Below are 20,326 nucleotides of genomic sequence, written 5' to 3'. Positions count from 1 at the left end.
ATTCCAGGTTGTGATTCCATGAAAATGAGATTAATTCCACATGTTATGAGAGTTTTGGAAGGTTTGAGATAACAATTACTGATCATCCTGGTACACAGAATTCTTTATTAAGATTCTTAGGAATATCATAGCTCCTATATCTTCTAAAGAAATTTAAGTCAATTCATATGTCAACACAAATAAAGGGAACAATATTCTGACAAGTTTCATAACATTTATTAAGAGAAACAGAAAAGTAAATGGATTTTTTTCATCTCAGCACTGTACTGTTCTGGTCTCTTACATTTGCTCTCTAATAATTTTCACACTTCAAAACCACATAGAACAGGAGCAGAAAACAGCGTTCATGATAAGAAAGACCAGGTAACATGGAAAAATGCAGAAAAGAGGTTTTTACCTCGTTGTCATTGTTGAACCGTTACTTCTGAACAAAACATTCCTTTATCACACTAACTAGAATCTATTTAAATTCTCTAGTTGCCTTTCACATCAGCTTTACTGTTAGTTCATTGCCTCAAGATTCATGAAGAGAAAAACACCCTTAACAGAGTTCACTTATTATAACAGCAAAAAAAAAGCCCAAAAAACTGTAAACCCAAACACCAACAAAACCCAATATTGTCACTGATGCTGAGAAAAATCTTGAAACTATGTAGGGACAGCAAGACAGACAAAGCTTATTTTCTTGCATCATATCTAAAATTATGTGAAAAAGATTTTATTTAAACAACAGTATATTAACATCCTAAACAAGTTCTATATTTTAACATGTGTTACAGATTCTCTTATCTATGAAGTTATAACTCACCTTTCCATATCAGTCTTTCTTGGTAATCTATATGAAAGAAGAGGGGGGAAAAAAAAGATGTATTATATATTGTTCTATTACATTCCAGACAACTAGAAATTTTGTTGGCCACTTTCAGTTACAGGAACTTCTACACAACTACAAAGTATATGAAAAATAGTACCATGTCACTACTCTGTACCAGGCAAACTGGAACTGGTCAAATTAACTGAAAAGTTTGATGAAGGCTGCTGAGATCAATTATTCTACACACGCCATAAACATACAGGAAGGACTTCTTGACTGATATTTTGGAAGTTTTTCAAAGCAAACTAAAACTCTAAAATTCCTTGCCCTTTCCAGAGTTTGAATATTCTTCAGCTCACATGAGGCAAACTTGTGTTTGCATCCTTACCAGACATGGCACTGTACAAGAGCTATACCTATCTTTTCCCATTTGCTCTGTATGTCACTTCTTGAAACACACAGCTTCCCCACAAGAACCTCTATGGTTAAACAAAGTAAGAGGGAAACAGGTTTATTCAGAATCCAAATGCTTTCATGAAAATTTTTCTTGGCCCAAAACAATCCCTTTGTTTTGCCACTTCAAACACAACAACATCGACACAGATCACTAAGCAAATGTAAATAACTTATTTCCCAAAAATAATCAAATGGTATTTTAAAAACTACAGAGGTAAGTTAAGGAGTTGCAGCATCTGAAAATATCTCAGTTTCAGACATTCCAGTTTCACATATTTTGATATCAGTACCAGCACTACAGTTGGAGTATTCTGGCAGTAACTTGGGGCAAACTTAAGCATTTAAGCAGCCAACCTGCAGCTGCTCTCAGTTCCCAGAGACATTTTCTCTGTTTATGATAGATCACTCAGTAGCTTTTGCTGTGCCCCTGGACACAGACTGATGCAGAGACCAACCTGCATGCACAGGCATCTCCCCGGGTGGGAGAACGGACAAGGGTATTTACAACAGCAGGACAATGGGGAATGCGTTCAAATGGAAAAAGAGTAAATTTGGGTTAGATATCAGGAAAAAATTCTTCACTGTGTGGCTGGTGAGGCACTGGCACAGGTTGCCCAGAGAAGCTGTGGATGCCCCATCCCTGGAAGTCTTCAGGGCCAGGATGGATGGGACTCTGAGCAACCTGGTCTTGGGGAAGGTGTCCCTGCCCACGGCAGGCTTGGAATTGGGTGATCTCTACGGTCCCTTCCAACCCAAACCATTTTATGAATGGGAAAGAGCGACCACCTCCCCCCACTGCAGCCCCGGAGGAGCTCCGGGACAGATCCCTGGCGAGGCCTCCGCATCCTCTCGGGATGCTGCGAGGCGGCACCGCCAGCCGGGCACGGAGAGATCTGCGGCACTCACAGGTCGGCCAGCACGGTGAGCTCGGCGTAGGTGCGGTGCAGGAGGAACTCGATGAGGGTGCTGAGGCGATAGCCGGGGCTGGCGGCGGCTGTCACGGCGCCGGGGGCCGGCGGGGCCGGGGCTGACGCGGGGCCGGCCGGCACCAGCTGGGCGCTCTCCAGCAGCACCGGCGCCATGGCGGCGGCGGCGCCTCGGCCCCGGGCAGGAGCCGCGCGGCAGCCCGGGAACGGCTCCCGGCGGCGCCGGCACCGCGCCCGGCTCGCCCCGCACGGACGGAGCGGGGAAGGGGCGGCGGGAGCGGGGCGGCTCCGCAGCGCTCAGAGCCCGCCGGGCGCAGGGGCCGCCGCCATGATGGGGCACGGAACCGGAAGCGAACGGGGAGCCTTTCCGGGAAGTGCGGGCGGGGCGGGGGCAGCGGGACTGGGGGACATGGGCAGGGACAGGGGGACACGGGCAGGGACAGGGGAACACGGGCAGGGACAGGGCGACACGGGCAGGGGCAGGGCGACACGGGCAGGGGGGCACGGGCAGGGATAGGGGCAGGGACAGGGGGCACAGGGACAGGGGGACACAGGCGGGACAAGGGGACACACGGGACACAGGCGGGACAAGGGGACACACACAAGACATGGGGATGGCGCTGCCGTTGTGCCACGGGACTGCTGGATCCCGGGATGGGTCAGGATGGAAGGGAGCACAGTGCGCCATCTGATCCCACCTCCCTCCTCAAGCAGGGCCATTCCAGAGCACACATGGCACAGGATTGTGTCCAGGCGGTTCTGGAATATCTCCAGTGAGGGCGACTCCGCACCCTTTGGACAATCAGTTTCAGTGCTCTGTCACTGCAAACGAAAGAAATTCCTCCTCACGTTCAGGTGGATCCTCTGTACATCCATCTGCCCATTCCTCTTGTCCCACGGCCCCACAGAGCAGAGCCTGCTCCATCCCCTGTCCCCTCCCTGCAGACACTGACACACAGGCATGAGGGCCCCTCTCAGCCCTCTCTTCTCGAGGCTGAACAGGCCCAGCTCCCTCAGCCTTTCCTCACTGAGATGCTCCAGTCCCTCCATCTTCTGTCACCCTCTGCTGGATCTGCTCCAGGAGCTCCGTGTCTCTCCTGTCCTGAGGAGCCCAGAGCTGGACACAGCACTCCAGGAGATCCTCACAGGGCTCAGCAGAGGGGCAGGATCACATCTCTGTCCCTGTTCTGCTCATGTTACTGAAATCCAGAGTGAAGGAGAACCAGATTATAGATTTGGCACCTCAGAAGTGCTTTTGATGTGATTCTTGGGGGTGTCAAGGAACAGCGGGCTCTGTTGGACCTAAGGCTGGCCAATCCCTTCCTAATGACTCAGAAAATGCAGGACATTCGAGAGGAGTATCCAGATGAGAAGCACTAGTCCTTTGAGGTCATTGTTAAAGAGAGAAAAGGGAGCCATGAGTGGCAGAGCACCCAGTGAGATTTAGGGATAGACAAAAAGCATTTAGAATTTTTCATATTTCTGCCTTACAGATCAACTGACCCCTCTGAAGGGAGGGAGAGGGGACATCTGTAAACAGCTGAAGATTGATGTGTTGTGTGCTGGTTACCAAAGGGAACTGTGTAAGGAAACTATAAATCCTGGGTGTTTTGTGTCATGATTCAGTCAAGTGTTAAATCATGAATTCTTGCCTTATGATTACAAAGAAATCCCTGAAATAAGCACCCAAGAAATAAATACCCAAAGTCCTCCAAGTTTAATAAAAAGAATAAGAGGTCTTATTTGTTTTGTATGAAATGCAGACTTTAAAAAACCTCTCCTCTTATACATATCTTTCCAGGAAAGTTAAATATTAAAGGAAACCTTTTTCAACCTGAGAAGTGTGTAATCAGTTTAATAATAATAACAAAAGCAATAACCCATCCGAGTAGGAAGGGCAGTATTGCTGCAGCTGTGAGCCATGTCAGGTTTGTGGGCTGCTTCTGTCGCAGTAAGATGAACCTGTGAGCTGGGGGTGGATGATGACTGTCGGCTGGGAATTATTTACTCCTAAAATCACTAACATTTGTTTATAACCAACTTTTTTTTTTTTTTGGGGGGGGGGGTGAGGTTTGTTTGTTTTAAAAGTTTTTTAGATTAGTTGAGAGGGTTTTTTTTTCAATACAGATGGAAGAAATACTTGTTCCGTTCATATAAATTAATCTATAAAGGGTCTATAAAGGATAGAATAATAGATACTCTCTGGATCATATTGTGATATAAGCTATTGGCTTAATGTATTTTAAGTTCTTGTCTGCCCATTTCAAAGATTTTTTTTCCAAATGTATGAATTTTTTTTTTTTTTTTCAGTCTAGATGCATGAATAAATGCAATGTAGTCATTTTATGGCAAACTTGCTGCACTAATGAAGAAAATACTGACTTACATGCACAGGAATCTGATTATGCTCTTTAGAAGAGCTATAACTTAGCAATACAAGATTTTTAATTGTTTTTCCCCTTTTCTTCCCATCTCTTCTCTTCTGATTAAATCTGTAATAAAGTTCCCATTGATTTCAGTTGCACAAGCTCAGACTTTATTGATGAAAAAGAAGGGGGGAAATTCTGATGCAATTTAAGTTTGTCGCTGTTAGAATTCTCCCTCAGAAAAACTCTGGTCTTGGTGAATTTTTCAGCATTGGCTGGGGGGTGGATATCCTCAGCATGTCTGCCTTGCTCCACTCCTCTTGGAGAGGAGTTAATCAGAGCTGTGGCACAGGTTGTGCTGGGCTCTCCTCTCTCGTGGCTGCATAGGAAAGAAGCTCTTGATACTGTTTCCAAATAAAGGAGGACCAGCTACATAGAAATTTCAGAAGCTCAAGTCTTACGGTTCTGCACCCACAGCAATTGTGCTATTGGGACGCCTGGCAAGATCAGTTGTTTTAACTATTGGACATGAGCGTTAGGAGTTCAAAAACAATTGACTGGCCTACATAATAGTAGTGAAAAAATAAATATTTAAGTTTCCTGCTTCTTGTTGCCTTTCTGAGGTTGGCATGCTACTGTTCTTTGACACAAGTACTTCCAGGAAGGATGAGCATTCTGCCAAACTCAGCTTGAAGGAACTGGAAGTAGGTTCCAGAATTCTGTTGGGGTAGCAAAAACAAAACTACAGGAGGGAGAAAGCTGGGCCAGTGAGGTTGCTGGAAAGAGTAACAAGACTTCTGGAGTAGAGAGGGCTCCTTGCAAAAGCTACTGTGTTTTCATTTGTGTTTATTCTCTTCATTCAGCAGGATTCAACTTCTGCCTTTTAAACCTGGTGACAAGTTTTCTCATAGCAATGGGAAGAGGGCAGGCCTGGTAAGTCTCACACAAGCATTGTCTCTGACCTCAGGTTTTCCTGCAGACAGACAATCCCTCACACAGACACTCAGTGTGGCACTGGGGCCCCATCCAGCCGAGTGACCTGATGTGCAGGCTTGGCTGGCCCATACAAACAACCACACAATGGCTTGGGCTGGAAGGGACCTCAAAGATCATCTTGTTCCAATCCCCCTACCATGGACAGGGACACCTTTCACTAGAGCAGGTTGTTCAGAACTCAGAACTCCATTGAGCTTGGTTTTGAATACTTCCAGGGATGGGGCATCCACAACTTCTCTGTGCCAGGGCCTCACACCCTCACAGTGAAACATCTGTTTTGATGACCAGCTCTTCCTGGCTCATCATGGAGCATGGACAGGGCCTTAGAGCCATAGGGGAGGCAGGGTGTTGCCTGTCAGGAGGATGTGGTAGGGACACAGGGGATGGGGGTGATGGCCCAGCATTGCAGCCAGTCTCTGTGTGCAGTGTGGGCCCCATTGTGTGACATGAGGATGGTGAAGGGCTTTGAGAGGAAGCTGTACAAGGAGCAGCTGAGGGCACTTGGTCTGTTCAGCCTGGAGAAGAGGGGAGACTGAGGGGAGACCTCACTGCAGTTACAACTTCCTCATGAGGGGAAGAGGAGATGCAGGTACAGATCTCTTCTCTCTCATGACCAGTGACAGGACTCAAGGGAATGGCCTGAAGTTGTGTCAGGAGAGGTTAAGGCTGGATATTAAAAAAGGCTCTTTCCCCAGAGGGTGGTTGGGCACTGAACAGGCTCCCCAGGGCAGTGGTCACAACACCAAGAAGTGCTCAAGAAGTGTTTGGACAATGCTCTCAAGCACATGGTGTGACTCCTGGGGTGTCCTGTGCTGGGCCAGGAGCTGGACTCAATGATCCTGATGTGTCTCTTCCAACTCAGCTTATTCTGTGATTCCATAATTCAAGTCAGTGCACCCCTCTGTATGTAAAAACCTGTGTGTAAAAAGGTTGTAGTCCTACAGCCCAGGAACCTGACTTTGGGTAGGCATGTGTTGGTTGATCCAAATCTGTTGCTATTAACTGTGGAGCTGACAGGGTTATAGAGCTAATGGGAAGGACAGCAGGTGACTTTCTGTTTCCATGGAAGTTAAACATTTACTGTTCTTGGAACCCTGGGGCAAATGTTCAGTGGGAGCCCAGACCATATCCTGCTCTACAAGGCAGGCTCTGAGCTGTCCTGTCTTTGTGTGGCTCAGAGCTTGGTCATTCCATTTCTCTGTCAGGCTTTTAAATGAGAGAAATGTTTCATCACTCAGGCACCTCCTGGACTTGACATTTAAGTATTTTTTTTAAATAATAAAAAAAATGCATGCAAATATAGTGCAAATATTTTTTGTTAATTATTTAGTTCATAGTGTTGTGACGTTTAGCAATGTTACATCCAAATGTCTATATAAATTATGACTAATAAGAGTTTAATATCCTTCATTCTCTTCAGAAGACATGAGAGAATCCAATATAGTGTGGGAGACTTCCCACATAGAGTTATCAGTAATTGCAGTGCTACATATTATAAACTTACAGAGCTTACAATTCAATAAAAGTTAAGATATGTATTTAAATTCTAATGTTTCATGTGTCACTATTAGATCAAACACATGCCAATACTGAAAAAAGACTTTTCCATTATAACATTTGCATGAATGTAAGACTTCTATAATGCTGTGCTGAAACTCCAGTAGAAAAATATCAATGACCTTTTAGTCACAAATGGTTTTATGTCCTGTATCTCTATTAGCTATTATTTTTTTAATTAAAAACACTTTTAAAATTAATTAATTTTTTGACAGTCCAGTACTTCAAGCCACAAATCACTGTTTTGTGAATTGTACAGGGCTTATGGCATCTAAAATGAAGCATTCTTTGCAAAATTGTGTGTGTGTATGTTAAAGGAAGAGGGTTTGTAGCTGGCTGCTGCACATGCTCAGCTTTTTTTCTTTTTATTAAAAGAATCACAAAGGGAACCAATTAAAAAAGAAAAAGCCTTAAATTTATTATCTTTAAAATTATAATTTGAAGTCTTTTCTTTGATCTGCTTAATCTGTGGGATTAAGTTTGAAAACTATTTTTTTGAATGATAGGAGACCTTTAGTAACAGATTGAGAGTTCTCCATCAGTCCCTCTGGTTAGTGAGACAGAGAATTTCTTGTGTGGTGCGTAGTAAAGTACACCCCAGTTCTAATTATGTGTTGTGAACAAACTAAGAAAAGCAACATTCTCCGAGTCATAAAATAGAATCTTTGATTTTACTTGAATTTACAAAGGTCCCCTTTCTTATCATAAGGCAAAATGGATTATTTTTTTTAAATACTGAACATAGCTGTGTTACTCTGAGCTTCTTCTGGGACTTCTTTACTAACAATGTTGATATCCAGTGTAAATTTTAAATTGATTTATCTCTGTCAGATGGGAAATAAAGCCAGCTAAAGGCCTTGCTATCCTCAAAAGACTGTATTTTCATTATTATTGCGATTAAGTTAATTACAACTCAATTTACTATTTTAACCACAGAAGCTGCATTTTTTTTTTCTCTGCATAAAAAAATGCTTTGTTCACAAGTAATTCTGAAATGGGAGCAAAACAGTGACATCCTTTCTGGACCCCACATCTTTGAAATGCTAACAAAGGAGAAAGAGCCCCTGATCTGGCAATCAGGCACATGGGGGTAAAGTGATGAATTGCACTGTTCAGTCATGGACTTGAACAATTTGACAATACCTTCCAAACCCTGGGATTTCTCCCTGTCTAACCATCCCTGGGTGTTACTCAGAATTTGAAAAAATTACATGTGTGCTGAAAAAATACAAAATGAGCCCTTATTTCAACATGAAAGCACTTTTGGCCAAAAAAAAGTTATCTGTGCAAACAGCTAAAAGAGATGGAGAGAATATGAGGGAAGTAGATGTGATTAGTCATACCCAGTGGGAGAAGGACTGCAGCTGTGGCGTATTCTGTCCTGACCTTAGAAGCAGACAGCTCGATTGTGTTTAACTGCTGCTGGCTAATACATTCAGACAGTGCAAACTGTCATGCTCCTCTAAAGACAAAGGTGGGTACCAGAACATGCTTAATTGCAAGTTCTTTGTAGATCTCAGCTGTGGTCAGATGAGGTTTAAATGCTGACCCTCTCTCTCAGAAGTAAGGACACACAGAACTGTGTCTGAGCTGCCATGCTTTGCTCAGACTTTGGATGTGAAGGAAGTTTCTGGGCTAAGATACTGTCCAAGAAATTTCCATCTTGCACAGCTTCTAGACTGGGATATTTTTTCCCCCCAAGAAGGGATAAACCAGCATTTTTGGTAGAAGTTAGAATCTTATCTAAGCACTGCCTCTGTCACAAGGCTCCAAGATGCCAGCTCTCACAAGAGAATGCCAGAACAGGTTTGGCTCCAGGCTGAAGAGCTGATTACATGTTTAACTGTGTGACTACAAACTTGGTTGACTTAGTGAACTCCAGCAACTATTCACTGTCCCTTAAAATTTAAGAGTGTAGCAAAAAGGCAAATTCATATCTGTAGCAGTGCAGGAATACTGGTCCTCTAGTAGATTATATACCTTATTATCTATTAATTTTGCTAGTGGGCAAGAGGCGCAGGTTGCTCTCAGATACTATAGGGTTTCCATGCAGGCAGTAATTTTGGCCAGTGCCAACTTTGGAAGATCAGAAATTGTAGATTGAGGGTGGGATTGCCTCTCTTCAGGGATTGTAGTTCATCTGGAAGCACCAACCTCTTACATCTAACTAAATACATCCTGTTGTGCCAGAGGGACATGAAATCCTTTGCGTGGGGCCAGGCAGCACGTAGCTGAGAGTTGCTTAGAGATTTTTGTGGGGCACAGACCACATCCTGAGAACTTCATGTGTCCCACAATTCATGCGGCTTACAGTTAAGCATAGAAGATTCCCTGCCCTGCTGATTGCAGAAGTAATTAACAGCCTGTGGCTAGTTGCAGTGCTGTGCAAAATGCTAAAAATTGTTACCTTTCTGCACAGCTGTGGAACACAGAAGACACGGAATCTCAGTAAATACTAGCAACATTTTATTTTCAATGGGAGTTTAGCCAGGAGAGCTGTAGCCTGTGGAGTGCCCCCACCCAAAGAGGCGGGGATTTGATTTTAGACGGGCAGTGTTGAGGTGAGTGGCGTGGCTTTAAGTCCCGGGAGGAGTGGACTCCACCCCTTTGCCTTGGGGGATGTGCCCTATAAGCCCGGGAAGAGTTACTCCACCCCCAAATCCCTTATAAAGTATCAGCCAAAAGTGTTCTACCTTCTTATGTTGCTAATGTATGCTGAATTTACTTTAATAACCCCTCCTATTGTACCCCTATTAGTTTGTACCCCTGAGACTTCTTCTTTGCTGTATCCCTATTGGACCCAGACCCTAAACTCCACCCTTGCTCTACCCCATAAAACCCACCACCCTGCCTTTGTTCTTAGTTCTTAGTCTCTGGTTTATGCTTGGTTAAATCCTGTGTTGGTGGTGCCAAATAACTCTATTCCCGAGTTTAACCAGACGGAGACTTGTCTCGTTGATTTCCCACGTTGGTCACCGGTGGCTGCACCTCCCTGGACATGACTGAGTTGTGGCACAAAGCAACAGTAGCCCCTCCTATCTTTTGTTTGATTGGTTTATAAGAAGTGATTTGATCCTGAAAGTGGGTGCTTTTCGTGAAAATGTGCTTTCACCAGAAGGCACAGCACTGCCCAATGGCACCGTAGTGCAAACAAAATAAATTGTGTGGGGAAATGACTGCGCTTCACCTCGGAACGTCACTTACTGGAACTGATTCCTTCAGGCTTGAGAGCAAGATTGGAAAGAAGAGCAACAACAGAGTGATCTCTCTCCTTCTAGTGCCTACAGACCTAGGCTTCTCAGAGTATGACAGCTCAAAGAAAGACTGAGAGAGAAGAAAATAATTCTGTCTGTCCGCAATGCATTTAGGACAAGCAAAAACACATTTACAGCTAATTTTAAGCAGCCTTCAGAGCACAGTACAACACCTTATTAACTCACTTGTACCTAATCCTTGCATTCTGGTATTTTTAGAAGAAATCACGCACATCAGTAGTAGTTTCAGCCCATGTCCTCTTTGTAATAGATAATACCACTCTATTTCTCATTTTAATTAAGAATTAGCTTTCTGACAATAAGCCTTGCTCACGTAACACATACTGATTTAACTAAATTAATTTAGAAATTATATTAGATACACATGGACACTCTTCTTTCTTCCCCCCTCTAAGGTGGCCTTCTTAATTAGGCTTAAGAGAGCCCTAAGACCAGTCAGGGTGAAACTGGTTAAGACCTGCCTTCACCACTTGCCTGTCTCATCCTCTGCAGCAGGAGAAGAGTTTGGTCTAATTTTCTGTCTGAAACTGTAGGAGGGTAGAGTCACCTTCATAGACTAAGGGTGCTTTTCTTGCCAGCTTTACAATGCAAGAATCCCCCCAAGTACTGGACTGCAGCAATTTGCGTGCAAGGATTTGAGGCTTTTGAAGACAGTGCCTCTTCCTTTGGTGGCTTATTATTTTTTGATGGTGTGGGAACCCAGGGTACAGCTGTATCAAGTGTAAACTGTGCTATTTTGTCTGTGCCTGGTTTTATCCTGTATCTCCCAGCCAGGAGGCTTAGGTTAGCTCTGGGCTGCCTCTAATGAGCAGCAAGTGAAAACAAAGTCCTCTAGCCCATGGTTTCTCTCCTTTACATGTTATCTAATCAGGGCTCTCTGGAACAGGCCTTTGGAAACTTGTTTCCTGCACAAGCACATGAACTAAACTTACCAGTAGTTTGGAGCAGAGAGAAATATAGAATGGTCTTTTTGATGGTTTGTTTTTTTTTTCCATAAATGTATAATATGTTATCTTACAAAGACATACACAAAAAATCCTCCTTCTCTGTAGCATCTTGTAAAGTGCTAGTCAGAGGTACAGTACATAAAATACCAGTACATCAAGAGATAAGAACTGAACATTTTCTGGTATAAAACAAGGAATGAAAACTCAGACCAATTCCTGTTCCTTTGACTTGCTAGAATGTAGATAAAAAAACTAACATTCCTAGGGATGGGTTGTGTATATGGGAAAGTTGTTAAAATCAGTGAAATAATTACTTAAAAGCTGATTATTCTTCTGTACCTTTCCTTGGATAGATCCTTTCATACTGTACAAACAGTGTCCTTCTGCAGTGTAGCCTAATCTGTTTCTAAAAGGTAAAAAGAGACCACATAGTCCTGTAGTGCAAAATATCTGCTGCCAGAATAGCTGATCAGACCCTTTTCTTCATGCAAATAAGTTCTATCTTAATTGCTGTCAGAAAAGAGCAACAAATTTGTATGTACAAGAGGTATTTGTCAGTCTAAAATGTGACAGGAAAACAATGAAGACTTCCCCAGAGAGTGCTGGGTCTGAGCTCTTATCTTGAGCTGTCCCTTCATTTCACCCTGAAGATTCTCTGCTGAAGAGGTTCCCAACTTAGGTTTGTATCATGTCACTTCCTTGTTTGTAACATTACACTGCATGAGGAAATTGTGCCAGGGCTTGTCTGTGCTGGCAAATTGTATCCCCACATCTTGAAGAGGGGTGAGAAAGGACAAGTGAATGACACGGCAGGTGTTTTATCAGCTCTGAGTGTTTTACACGGGAGGACTCGGACTCTTCCTGTGCTCTGAGCTGCATCCAGCCCAAAGGGGAAGATGTGACTGCAGCCCCTGTGCATGTGCACACACACAGGCAGTGGAGGTGTCCAGCTGTGCTCACAGCACAGAGCAGCAGGCAGGGATCAACCTGGCCAGGGCATTCATCTCGCCTGCGATAAGAGCCATAAATCACAATATTCAGAACATGCAGGAGAAGTGGCAAAGAGCACTGAAGATGGGGGATGTCATCCTCTCTGCCCACCCTGAAGTTGAAAATCCTGTCTTGTAGCCCACAACAATTTCACCCATTAGTCTGCTTAGTCCTTCAGAACACTGTTTCATTTTCAAACACAGAAACTTCCAAACTATTTTGAAATAATGATTAATTTAATTCCCCTAAGCAGAGCAACCTGCAAATGGTATTTCTCCCATCAGCCTCTCAGTATGTCAGAAGGCTTTCCCTTCTCTTCTTATTTTTTAAGGACTTACCTGACCCCTTTGTCTTAACGACTAATAGTCTTCTACAGCCTAAAAATAACTTTTCTTAAAATGGGTGCATCTCTGAAGAGATGTGGTTTCCTTAGTGTGGGTGATATTGAACAGGAAACCAACTTGCTACAGAACCAAAGTACACTATAATACTACACTATAATAGTACACTATTTACACTAATCCTGGACCATGGGTAGGAACCTGTTAAAAATTTTAACTCAGGAGAAAAAAAAAAAGAAAAAGTTAGAGAAATGAAGGAACTGTAGGAAGCTAGACTAGTTTTAAATCGAGGCAGGAGAAATGCAATCCATAACTGGTCATGGCTGATGGGGATGAAAGCTAATTAGGAGACTGGTTAGACCACTGGAGGACTCTGATTCAAGGAGTCTGACAAAAAGATTCCTTAAAAAAAGACTGACAGACCATTGCCAGGGCAGGCACCCACCACTTCAATAGCTGTAGTTCAGACTGGATTTGTCTGCATGCATTCTGAATGTAAAGATAGGAAATGAAAGTATTTCTCCTTAACCCATGAAGAGAAGCTGAGGCCTTTGTTGAAATAAAATATCTGCCACAGATTTTGCAATCAGAATAGAGATTATATTTTGAGGGCTTTGAAGGTCTCCACGTGGCGTGTAACCCTTTGATGCACATTCTGCTTGCGCTTCCATCACAGCCTGAGCAGGAAAATCTGGGGTAGAGCACATAATTTCTTAAACCATGGGAGAAACAGAAGTGACAAAAGCATTTCCAGAATATTGCTAGGAGAATGCTGAGATGCAGCATGTGCATTCAAAAATTACTTCTCTAAAAACAGAGGACACCTGCAATTGCTGTAATTGCTGGTTTGGTGCTCATGCCCACAGATCAAAAGCAAAGGAGCTCTCTTCCTGTCAGATGAGGCTTACTAATCCAAAGTGAAGGATGTAGGGAGAAGTCCTCTTTTTTTTGGAAGAACAATTGGTTCTTGGGAATTGGTTGTACTTATTAACTAAAAAGTATTGCTTTGGTATATATTTTTTTTCCTTTGTGTAATCAGTGCTTTACAGAGTTATGGAATATGAGATTATTTTCTTTCACCTCCAATATATCACAGAACCTTAAATTTCACTGAACTAACAGTGTTGCTGAGCATAACATGTTACGTACCTTGTGCTTGGCACAGCATGTCAGGAAGAAAGTGCCCTGTCTTGGTCTGAAGGTATCAAAAAATGGAGCAGACAAGGTTTCATTTCACTTCAGTCACAGTTTGACTTTCACAGTCTGAAAACTGTGCTGCTCTTAGCTCCCATTATGTGCTTCTCCACTAGAGTCCATAACAGGGCAGGTCACAGTTGATACCTAATGGTTTTCAGTGCTTCTTGTATTTGTGAAACATCTGAGAGACAGATTTTCTTAGCAGTGTAGAGATGCTGTGCTTGAAGGGGGTCTCTATAACACTCTCAGGCTATGAATTGTGTTAGAACATGCCAGCTGAGCATAGAAGGGAAAGAAAATGAAATATAAATTCATTACTGCAGAGCCAGAACAGCAAGGATAAATTCTGTCTGATTCCAGGCATCTACTTTATATTCCCACCTAAGGATACCATTAGTGGAGACAAACTGAGCTCTTTTGATCACTTTCTGCTGTGAGAAGGGTCAATCTTCCTTGCTCTTCACACTCCCTCCTACATGATCCTGACTCACCCTTGGGCTGACTTTCATATTCATTGAGCTGATGCAGCTCATTAACCCATCAGAAAACTGTCCTTTTCTTTACTTCTCTGGATTTATTTTCTGTCAGTTCAGTGAGCTAAATCTGCTCAGTGAAGGGTCAGGTAAGTGTCAAAAGTAAGGAAGCATGGGTGGGAAACAGGTAGAATTAGGGGAAGGAAGAGGAAGAAGACAGGAAGAAGCACACAAGGTGAAGGAACAAGACTGCTTCTTTCAGTGATAGAAAGCCTTAAGATCAGCTTACCATGTCTGATTATATCCTTAGGAAAGTGATTTCCCTGGAGTTCCTGTGGGTTCAGTGTAGAAAATGGAGTTTCTTTAGAGGGTGGATAAAAAGGAAACAAAAGGAAGTAATCTAATTTAGACACATAAGTTAGGCAATATAAATAGGTATGTTCTTTACTGCAAAGACCCCTGTGACCAACGCTTTAAAAGTATTAACGACTAAATGCCTGGAAAACTGAAACAGTTGTCTCTAAATGCAGAAGAAGCCTTCAGAGAGCTCCAGAAGGCCTCAAGTGCAATCAGAAAGACCATATAAGCCCAGGGTATGAGCACCAGGTGGATTGGCTGTGGGAAGTCAGTGCCAAAGGCTGGTGAAGCTGATGTCACTTGGAATTTGCTCAGGCTCTGCCTGAGGAGAAAATGAGGAGCAGTCCTCTAGAGTAGGTCTTGTTTTCAGCAGAGTAGATTTCCCCCCTGCCATTCCCTGTGTGTCACCAGCTCTCTCCTTAACTTTGTTTCTGTCTTCCTCTTTTTTCACTTCTGCCATTATTTGTAAAACTACTACTGAAAATGACCTACATAAATAAATAAATTGAATGAATAAATCATGAGGGAGAGAATGAATGTGTGTGTAGGTGGATGACACACAGAACCAGGCTGGTGGGAGCAGCAGGAGCTATCAGTTCATTTGCTGTCAGCAGCAGAGCCCCAGGGAGGGTAAGGACATTAAGTACCTGATTGTGCAAGGTGCTGAGTGCCTTCATCTTCTGTCATTTTCGGAGATAATCAAAAGTATTTCCAGACCTTGCTAGTAGAGGCTTCAAGAAAGGATGAAGAAGGTAGAAGACTAAACTGTGACTTTTATCCTTTGCCTTTTCAGTTTTCAGATCCCTAAGGATTTTTTCCCCATAATGAATCTTTTGATGATTACCTTTCATGGAGCCTTTTAAAACAATCAATGGACCCTCAAGGGACTTTGCACCTGAGTTTCTGGCCTTCAGATAATGCAAGGCAGGAGAAACTTCCCTTTTGCAAGAGCAAGTCTGGAAGTGTAATTTCAGAGTTCATATTGGTTGTATCCTCTCAGGTATGACTTTTTCTCCATGGAAGACACATGCTGAGCCACTGGCCCCTTGCCACACCACTGAACCCTGGGACTTCTGTACATGGGAGCATGAGGTGAACTCTGCAGTTCAGGAAGGATTTTGATGCTCCTTTGAAATTTGCCACATCAACCCAGAGATGAAATGTGCCCATTATGCTGACAGCTTTGCTCTTCAGGATGAGGCATATACAGCTGGAATTCAACTGATTGAAGAAAGGCATATGTGTTATTAAATGGACAAATTCTGACAAAAAAATAAAAAGTGGTTTAATTATCAGTGGTGTTTGCAGTAAGTATTTAGTGCTCCTGACCTTGCAGCAGTCCTCCCCTTTTGTTTCTGAGTTAGTTCAAACCTTTGTGTGATAGGTCCAGAGGATAAGGTTATATTATGGTATGAGGTAGACAGAGCAGCTTTTTAAAGAATGCTTGGAAATGTGTGTCCATACTTGTGGGTTTTGTACATGTACAGTTTCTCCTCACCTTTTTAAAATATGTGACTCCTTAGCACATCATAGGAGTCCAGGCATCCCTCACAAATTTTAAGTAGCTGGATTAGAACTAAAGAAATTGTCTCAAATTTCCCTTCAAATCATGTGTGGCTTGTACCTGTTCTCTTCTGAAAGTTTGCTCTGGCACAAACTTTATAGTTGACCAGTGGAGGTGTTCAGGAGATCCAAATAACACACAGTCTAGCCAGACCTTGGGTACATTATGCACTCCCCTGAAGAGCACTGGAAAGGAAAATAGGATTTCTCAATTTCTTTTTCAGTATTCAGGGTAGCAGCAGAGTTGAGAATAAGATATAAAGGATGAAGTATTGTTGGTTGCAGGCATCTTTTGAGAAGATGTGATGTTCTAAATCGATTTTTTCTCTAAACTTGGCACTTGTATATGCAGGAATAGGGAATTACAATAACAAAGTTTGGAATTCATGAATACACTTTTAACTCTGGTCAAGTGCAAATCCCTCAGGTGGTGAGGAAGGGGCACAGTGTGCCTATCAGTCACAGGTAGAACAGTCTCCACAGACTGCTCTATAGAGATTGCTCATAATCAACCATTTATTCAGCTGTGAGATGCTGCTCACATATAAAGTAGGGCAGGATGTCACCTGACTGTGGTTGACAGTCAGTCCACTGACTGAGTCTAGAGCTTATTGCATATTTGTAAGTCCAAGGTTACCTCAGTTAAGGTAGAAGAAGGAAAAAATTAAAAAGAAAATTTGGGTAGTTGCACCAGAAACCTCATTACTGTGAATCTGGGAGCCTCCAGAATGACTTGTGAACATCCCTGCCAGGTCAAACATTATTGCCCCCCATTCGGCCAGATAATACTGCTCCCTCTAGGACCTGATGGGTCAACATCACTGGCAAACTGCATGAGCTTGCTTTGTGCCAGGGCTGTGCAGGACATGTCCAGCCCTTTCAAGTGGTTTCGAGCCTGTGACAGTGAGACATGGCCAGGACTGATGCAGGAGCTGTGCTCCTTATCACTCTGGAAATGCCACCACTTTTCTGGATCCTTCTTTGCCTTGGACATCTTCTGTCTATCCTCACTGTGTAAAGTCTTGAAGCAATGGATGAGGAAGGGAGTTGTGGCCATAGGCTGACATGGGCAGCCAGACAAGTGCTGCCCTGTTAGAGATTCTCTGCCTTATCTTCTATTTGATCTCTTTTCCAGGTGGCTGAAAACAAAGAAATTAAAAGGTATTTACATGATGCAAAAGCCTCCATTCCATCTTCAGAGGGAACTGAGCCTCACAAGTACACAGGGCCTCAGTCAGTGGGCTGGATCCTATGGAATGGAAAATGGAAAAAAAACCACCAAGCTTGGTGGGATTTCCAGGAGGATTTTGTTAAGGTTTACACTGATTTAAGAGCAGGTGCCTAAATACATAAGCACATCTATAAACCAATCAAGTGTGCATTTGTATGCATAGATGTCTAAATATTTACTTCTGTACAGCACTTAGTAACTCTGAAATGTTTTCCTGTCCAGCTCCAGTGCAGAAGCCTGTACAGTCATGCAAGCATGGCCCTGCCTCTCAGCAGGGGATATTAAGTCTGGCACTACATGGATTTAACTGAGACATTTGACTTCTCAACCAAAACTGCACTTGAATGCTTTTTAAGATGCTCCCTTATTCAGCTAGAGCAAAAGGAGTGGTGTTAGCACACCACCCTGTCAGTGCCCTCTGCTCCTTTGGGTAAAGATTGTCCCGGTGTTGAAGACAACATCTGTGGAAACTACAGAGGTGACTGCTCTCCACTCTTTTCCAGGTATGCCATTGTCAGCTTCCCTGTATATTTCTCAACATTTGAATCTAAAAAAGCTATTAAAAATCATAAAAGGATCAGAGATAACATTTACTTGCTATTTACACATCTATTCCAAGTCAACTCACAGTGCCTCAGCCACCTTGCCTGATAATCAGGACAGCGTATGGAATAGTATGTACGTCTCCCTTTCACCTCCACTCTCTCCGTCACTGCTGCAATCCAGTACCCAGAACACTGTCCTGAATACAGATTTCCTTCTTCCTGCTCTGCTTATTTCCTTTAAGGCATTTTCCCCCCTCTTGTGGATTGACAGACTTATCAACACCAGCTAAGATTCATTTAATATGCCCAACATAAGCCAAACAGGATCCTGGCCTGCTGCTTCATATTCTTTTGTCACAAAGAAATGGTTTTATCTGCAATTATTTGCACTGTCTGCTTAAATATTTAGCAAATGCAATAGTTTGGTAGTCAGGTGTTGCTGTAACCTACCCTGAATGTTAAGTCTAGAAGCCAGTTCTGCAGATGCCTGCTTGGATTGTTGTTTTATTTTTTTTCCTGGCTGTGATGAGACAATATCCCCAGGAAGCAGGGACGCAGCAGCACCTTGGGTTGGATGCTGCACTCCTGGAGATGTGGAGGGGCATCCACACACAGTAAGCCTGCAGAATTAATCCCAGGTGCCAAATGTGGAAATCAGTACCATGCAGAAAAGCTTTGAATTTTTCACTTTTCATTCATTAAAAGGCAGTCAAAATTAAAAAAAGCTCCATTCTCATCCTCCCGAGTGCTGTCACACTCACTCATATGCACACATACACTGCTGCCTTCCAGTAATACCAAGGGATGTAATGCCACAGTAAGTAGAGAACTGTAACAGATTTCCATGGGTTATGGAGTACATTTTTATGGATCCAGTTGTAAAAGGATCATTGCTATTTTTTTTTGAGGTTTTATAACCTCAAAATCAAAAGATCAAAGATATCTTTTTTTTTTTTTTCCCTCTCTGTCCAATTTAAAATCTCCTCTGATATTAGGCAAAATGTCTCTCATATTAATCCCCATCAGTATAGTCCTAGTTTGGTGCAGATTCTCTGCTGGGTGTCCTGACTTTTTACCCCCAAATCATCACACCCTCCGATTCTGAATGTGTTTATCTACCTGTAGGAATTCTCTCTCAGCTACCACAACCTTCCTGCAGGCATGGAGCAGCTATCCATGGGCAGCAGCATGCACAGGCACGCAGTCATCCCTTTAATCTGAGGTTACAGGCCACTGTCAAGTGCTGGTGGACAGAGTGCAGGCGAGACTGTCAGAGGTGCCTGCTGAATACAGAGCAGTCACACAGATATCACCTCTTGGTGATAATAGCAGAAGAAAAAATGCCTTTATTCACTGTAAAGAATATGGCAAGGCATGCCCAACTCATCCACAGTCCTGGAATCAAATGGAGAAAAGGAAAGACTTGCATCTCTCTTTCCTTGTTTATAAACTTGTCTGTAACACACTCCAGGGCTCCATGTTCCATTTCTGATTGATGTGCAAAAGCCTGCAGACAGTAACTTTGTCCAGCTTCCAAGCTAACACAGGGCCATATCTGGGACATCCTGGGGGTTATGCTCTTGATGCTGGCACATCAGAGTATGTGACATCAGAGATTATCCTGCCTGCAGCTTCCCAAAATTACTGGAAAGGCTTTTATGGAAGATTGTACCTTTTTACAGAGTGGGTCACTGATAGACAACAGTGATGCTGTCACTCTTAGAGAAGTGGCAGTGTTCCTGCCTCAACAGCACGTTCACCTTGGTGCATGTGTTCTGATTTAAGAGTTTAAAAAACTGTCTTAAAAAAATTCTCTCAGTGTGTAACCGATATTGACACATCAAGGATACAATTATCATTCTGCTCACATGGAAGGGAAGTGTTAAAAAATAGCCCTTCAGCCCATTCATAGTATTTTCTATTTATCATTTATCCAATGTACACTTTTTAAATTGTAATACTTGCCTAAGATTTTTCTAAGGTGTTGAGTTTTGGGGTTTTTTCCTCCATTAGGCCTCTCTCTGCCATCAGGCAAATGGCTTGGGAAAGTCCCCACAAGTCACTTGGGAGTAGTTGTTGAACGTTTGGAGTTAGAGAGCATCATTCACCTTTGGCAAGAGCTGTCTCTGACCTTCAGGGCATTCTAGTAATTGCGGGCAGATATTTATCCCTGTGAAAAAGGCATCATCATGGCACAGGAAATCTGTCCCAGGAATCTTAGAACAGGCAAGTCCTTTACCTACAAACTTCTGGAAACAGGGAAATGAGGGAAAATACCTGCCCTCTACTTCT

General features: G+C 43.1%; 1 protein-coding gene across 1 annotated transcript in view; it reads right to left on the bottom strand.

Moving 5' to 3' along the window:
* The window catches only part of MED14 (mediator complex subunit 14), a 34,728-nt gene extending 32,376 nt beyond the window's left edge, over positions 1 to 2,352 (bottom strand). Inside the window, exons 1-2 of the mRNA XM_005526490.2 lie at positions 2,177 to 2,352; positions 809 to 835 (exon numbers count right to left, since the gene is read on the bottom strand). Of these exons, the coding sequence (XP_005526547.2) occupies positions 809 to 835; positions 2,177 to 2,352 (203 nt within the window). The remainder of the gene's footprint in view (positions 1 to 808; positions 836 to 2,176) is intronic.
* Positions 2,353 to 20,326: the final 17,974 nt, after the last annotated feature.

This window comes from Pseudopodoces humilis, chromosome 2 (assembly GCF_049639895.1).
Source record: "Pseudopodoces humilis isolate 2021_Gansu_Grassland_sample_001 chromosome 2, ASM4963989v1, whole genome shotgun sequence".
Classification (NCBI taxonomy): domain Eukaryota; kingdom Metazoa; phylum Chordata; class Aves; order Passeriformes; family Paridae; genus Pseudopodoces; species Pseudopodoces humilis.
Note: the sequence above shows the minus strand (reverse complement) of the source record. Positions and strands in the feature narration are given on the sequence as shown.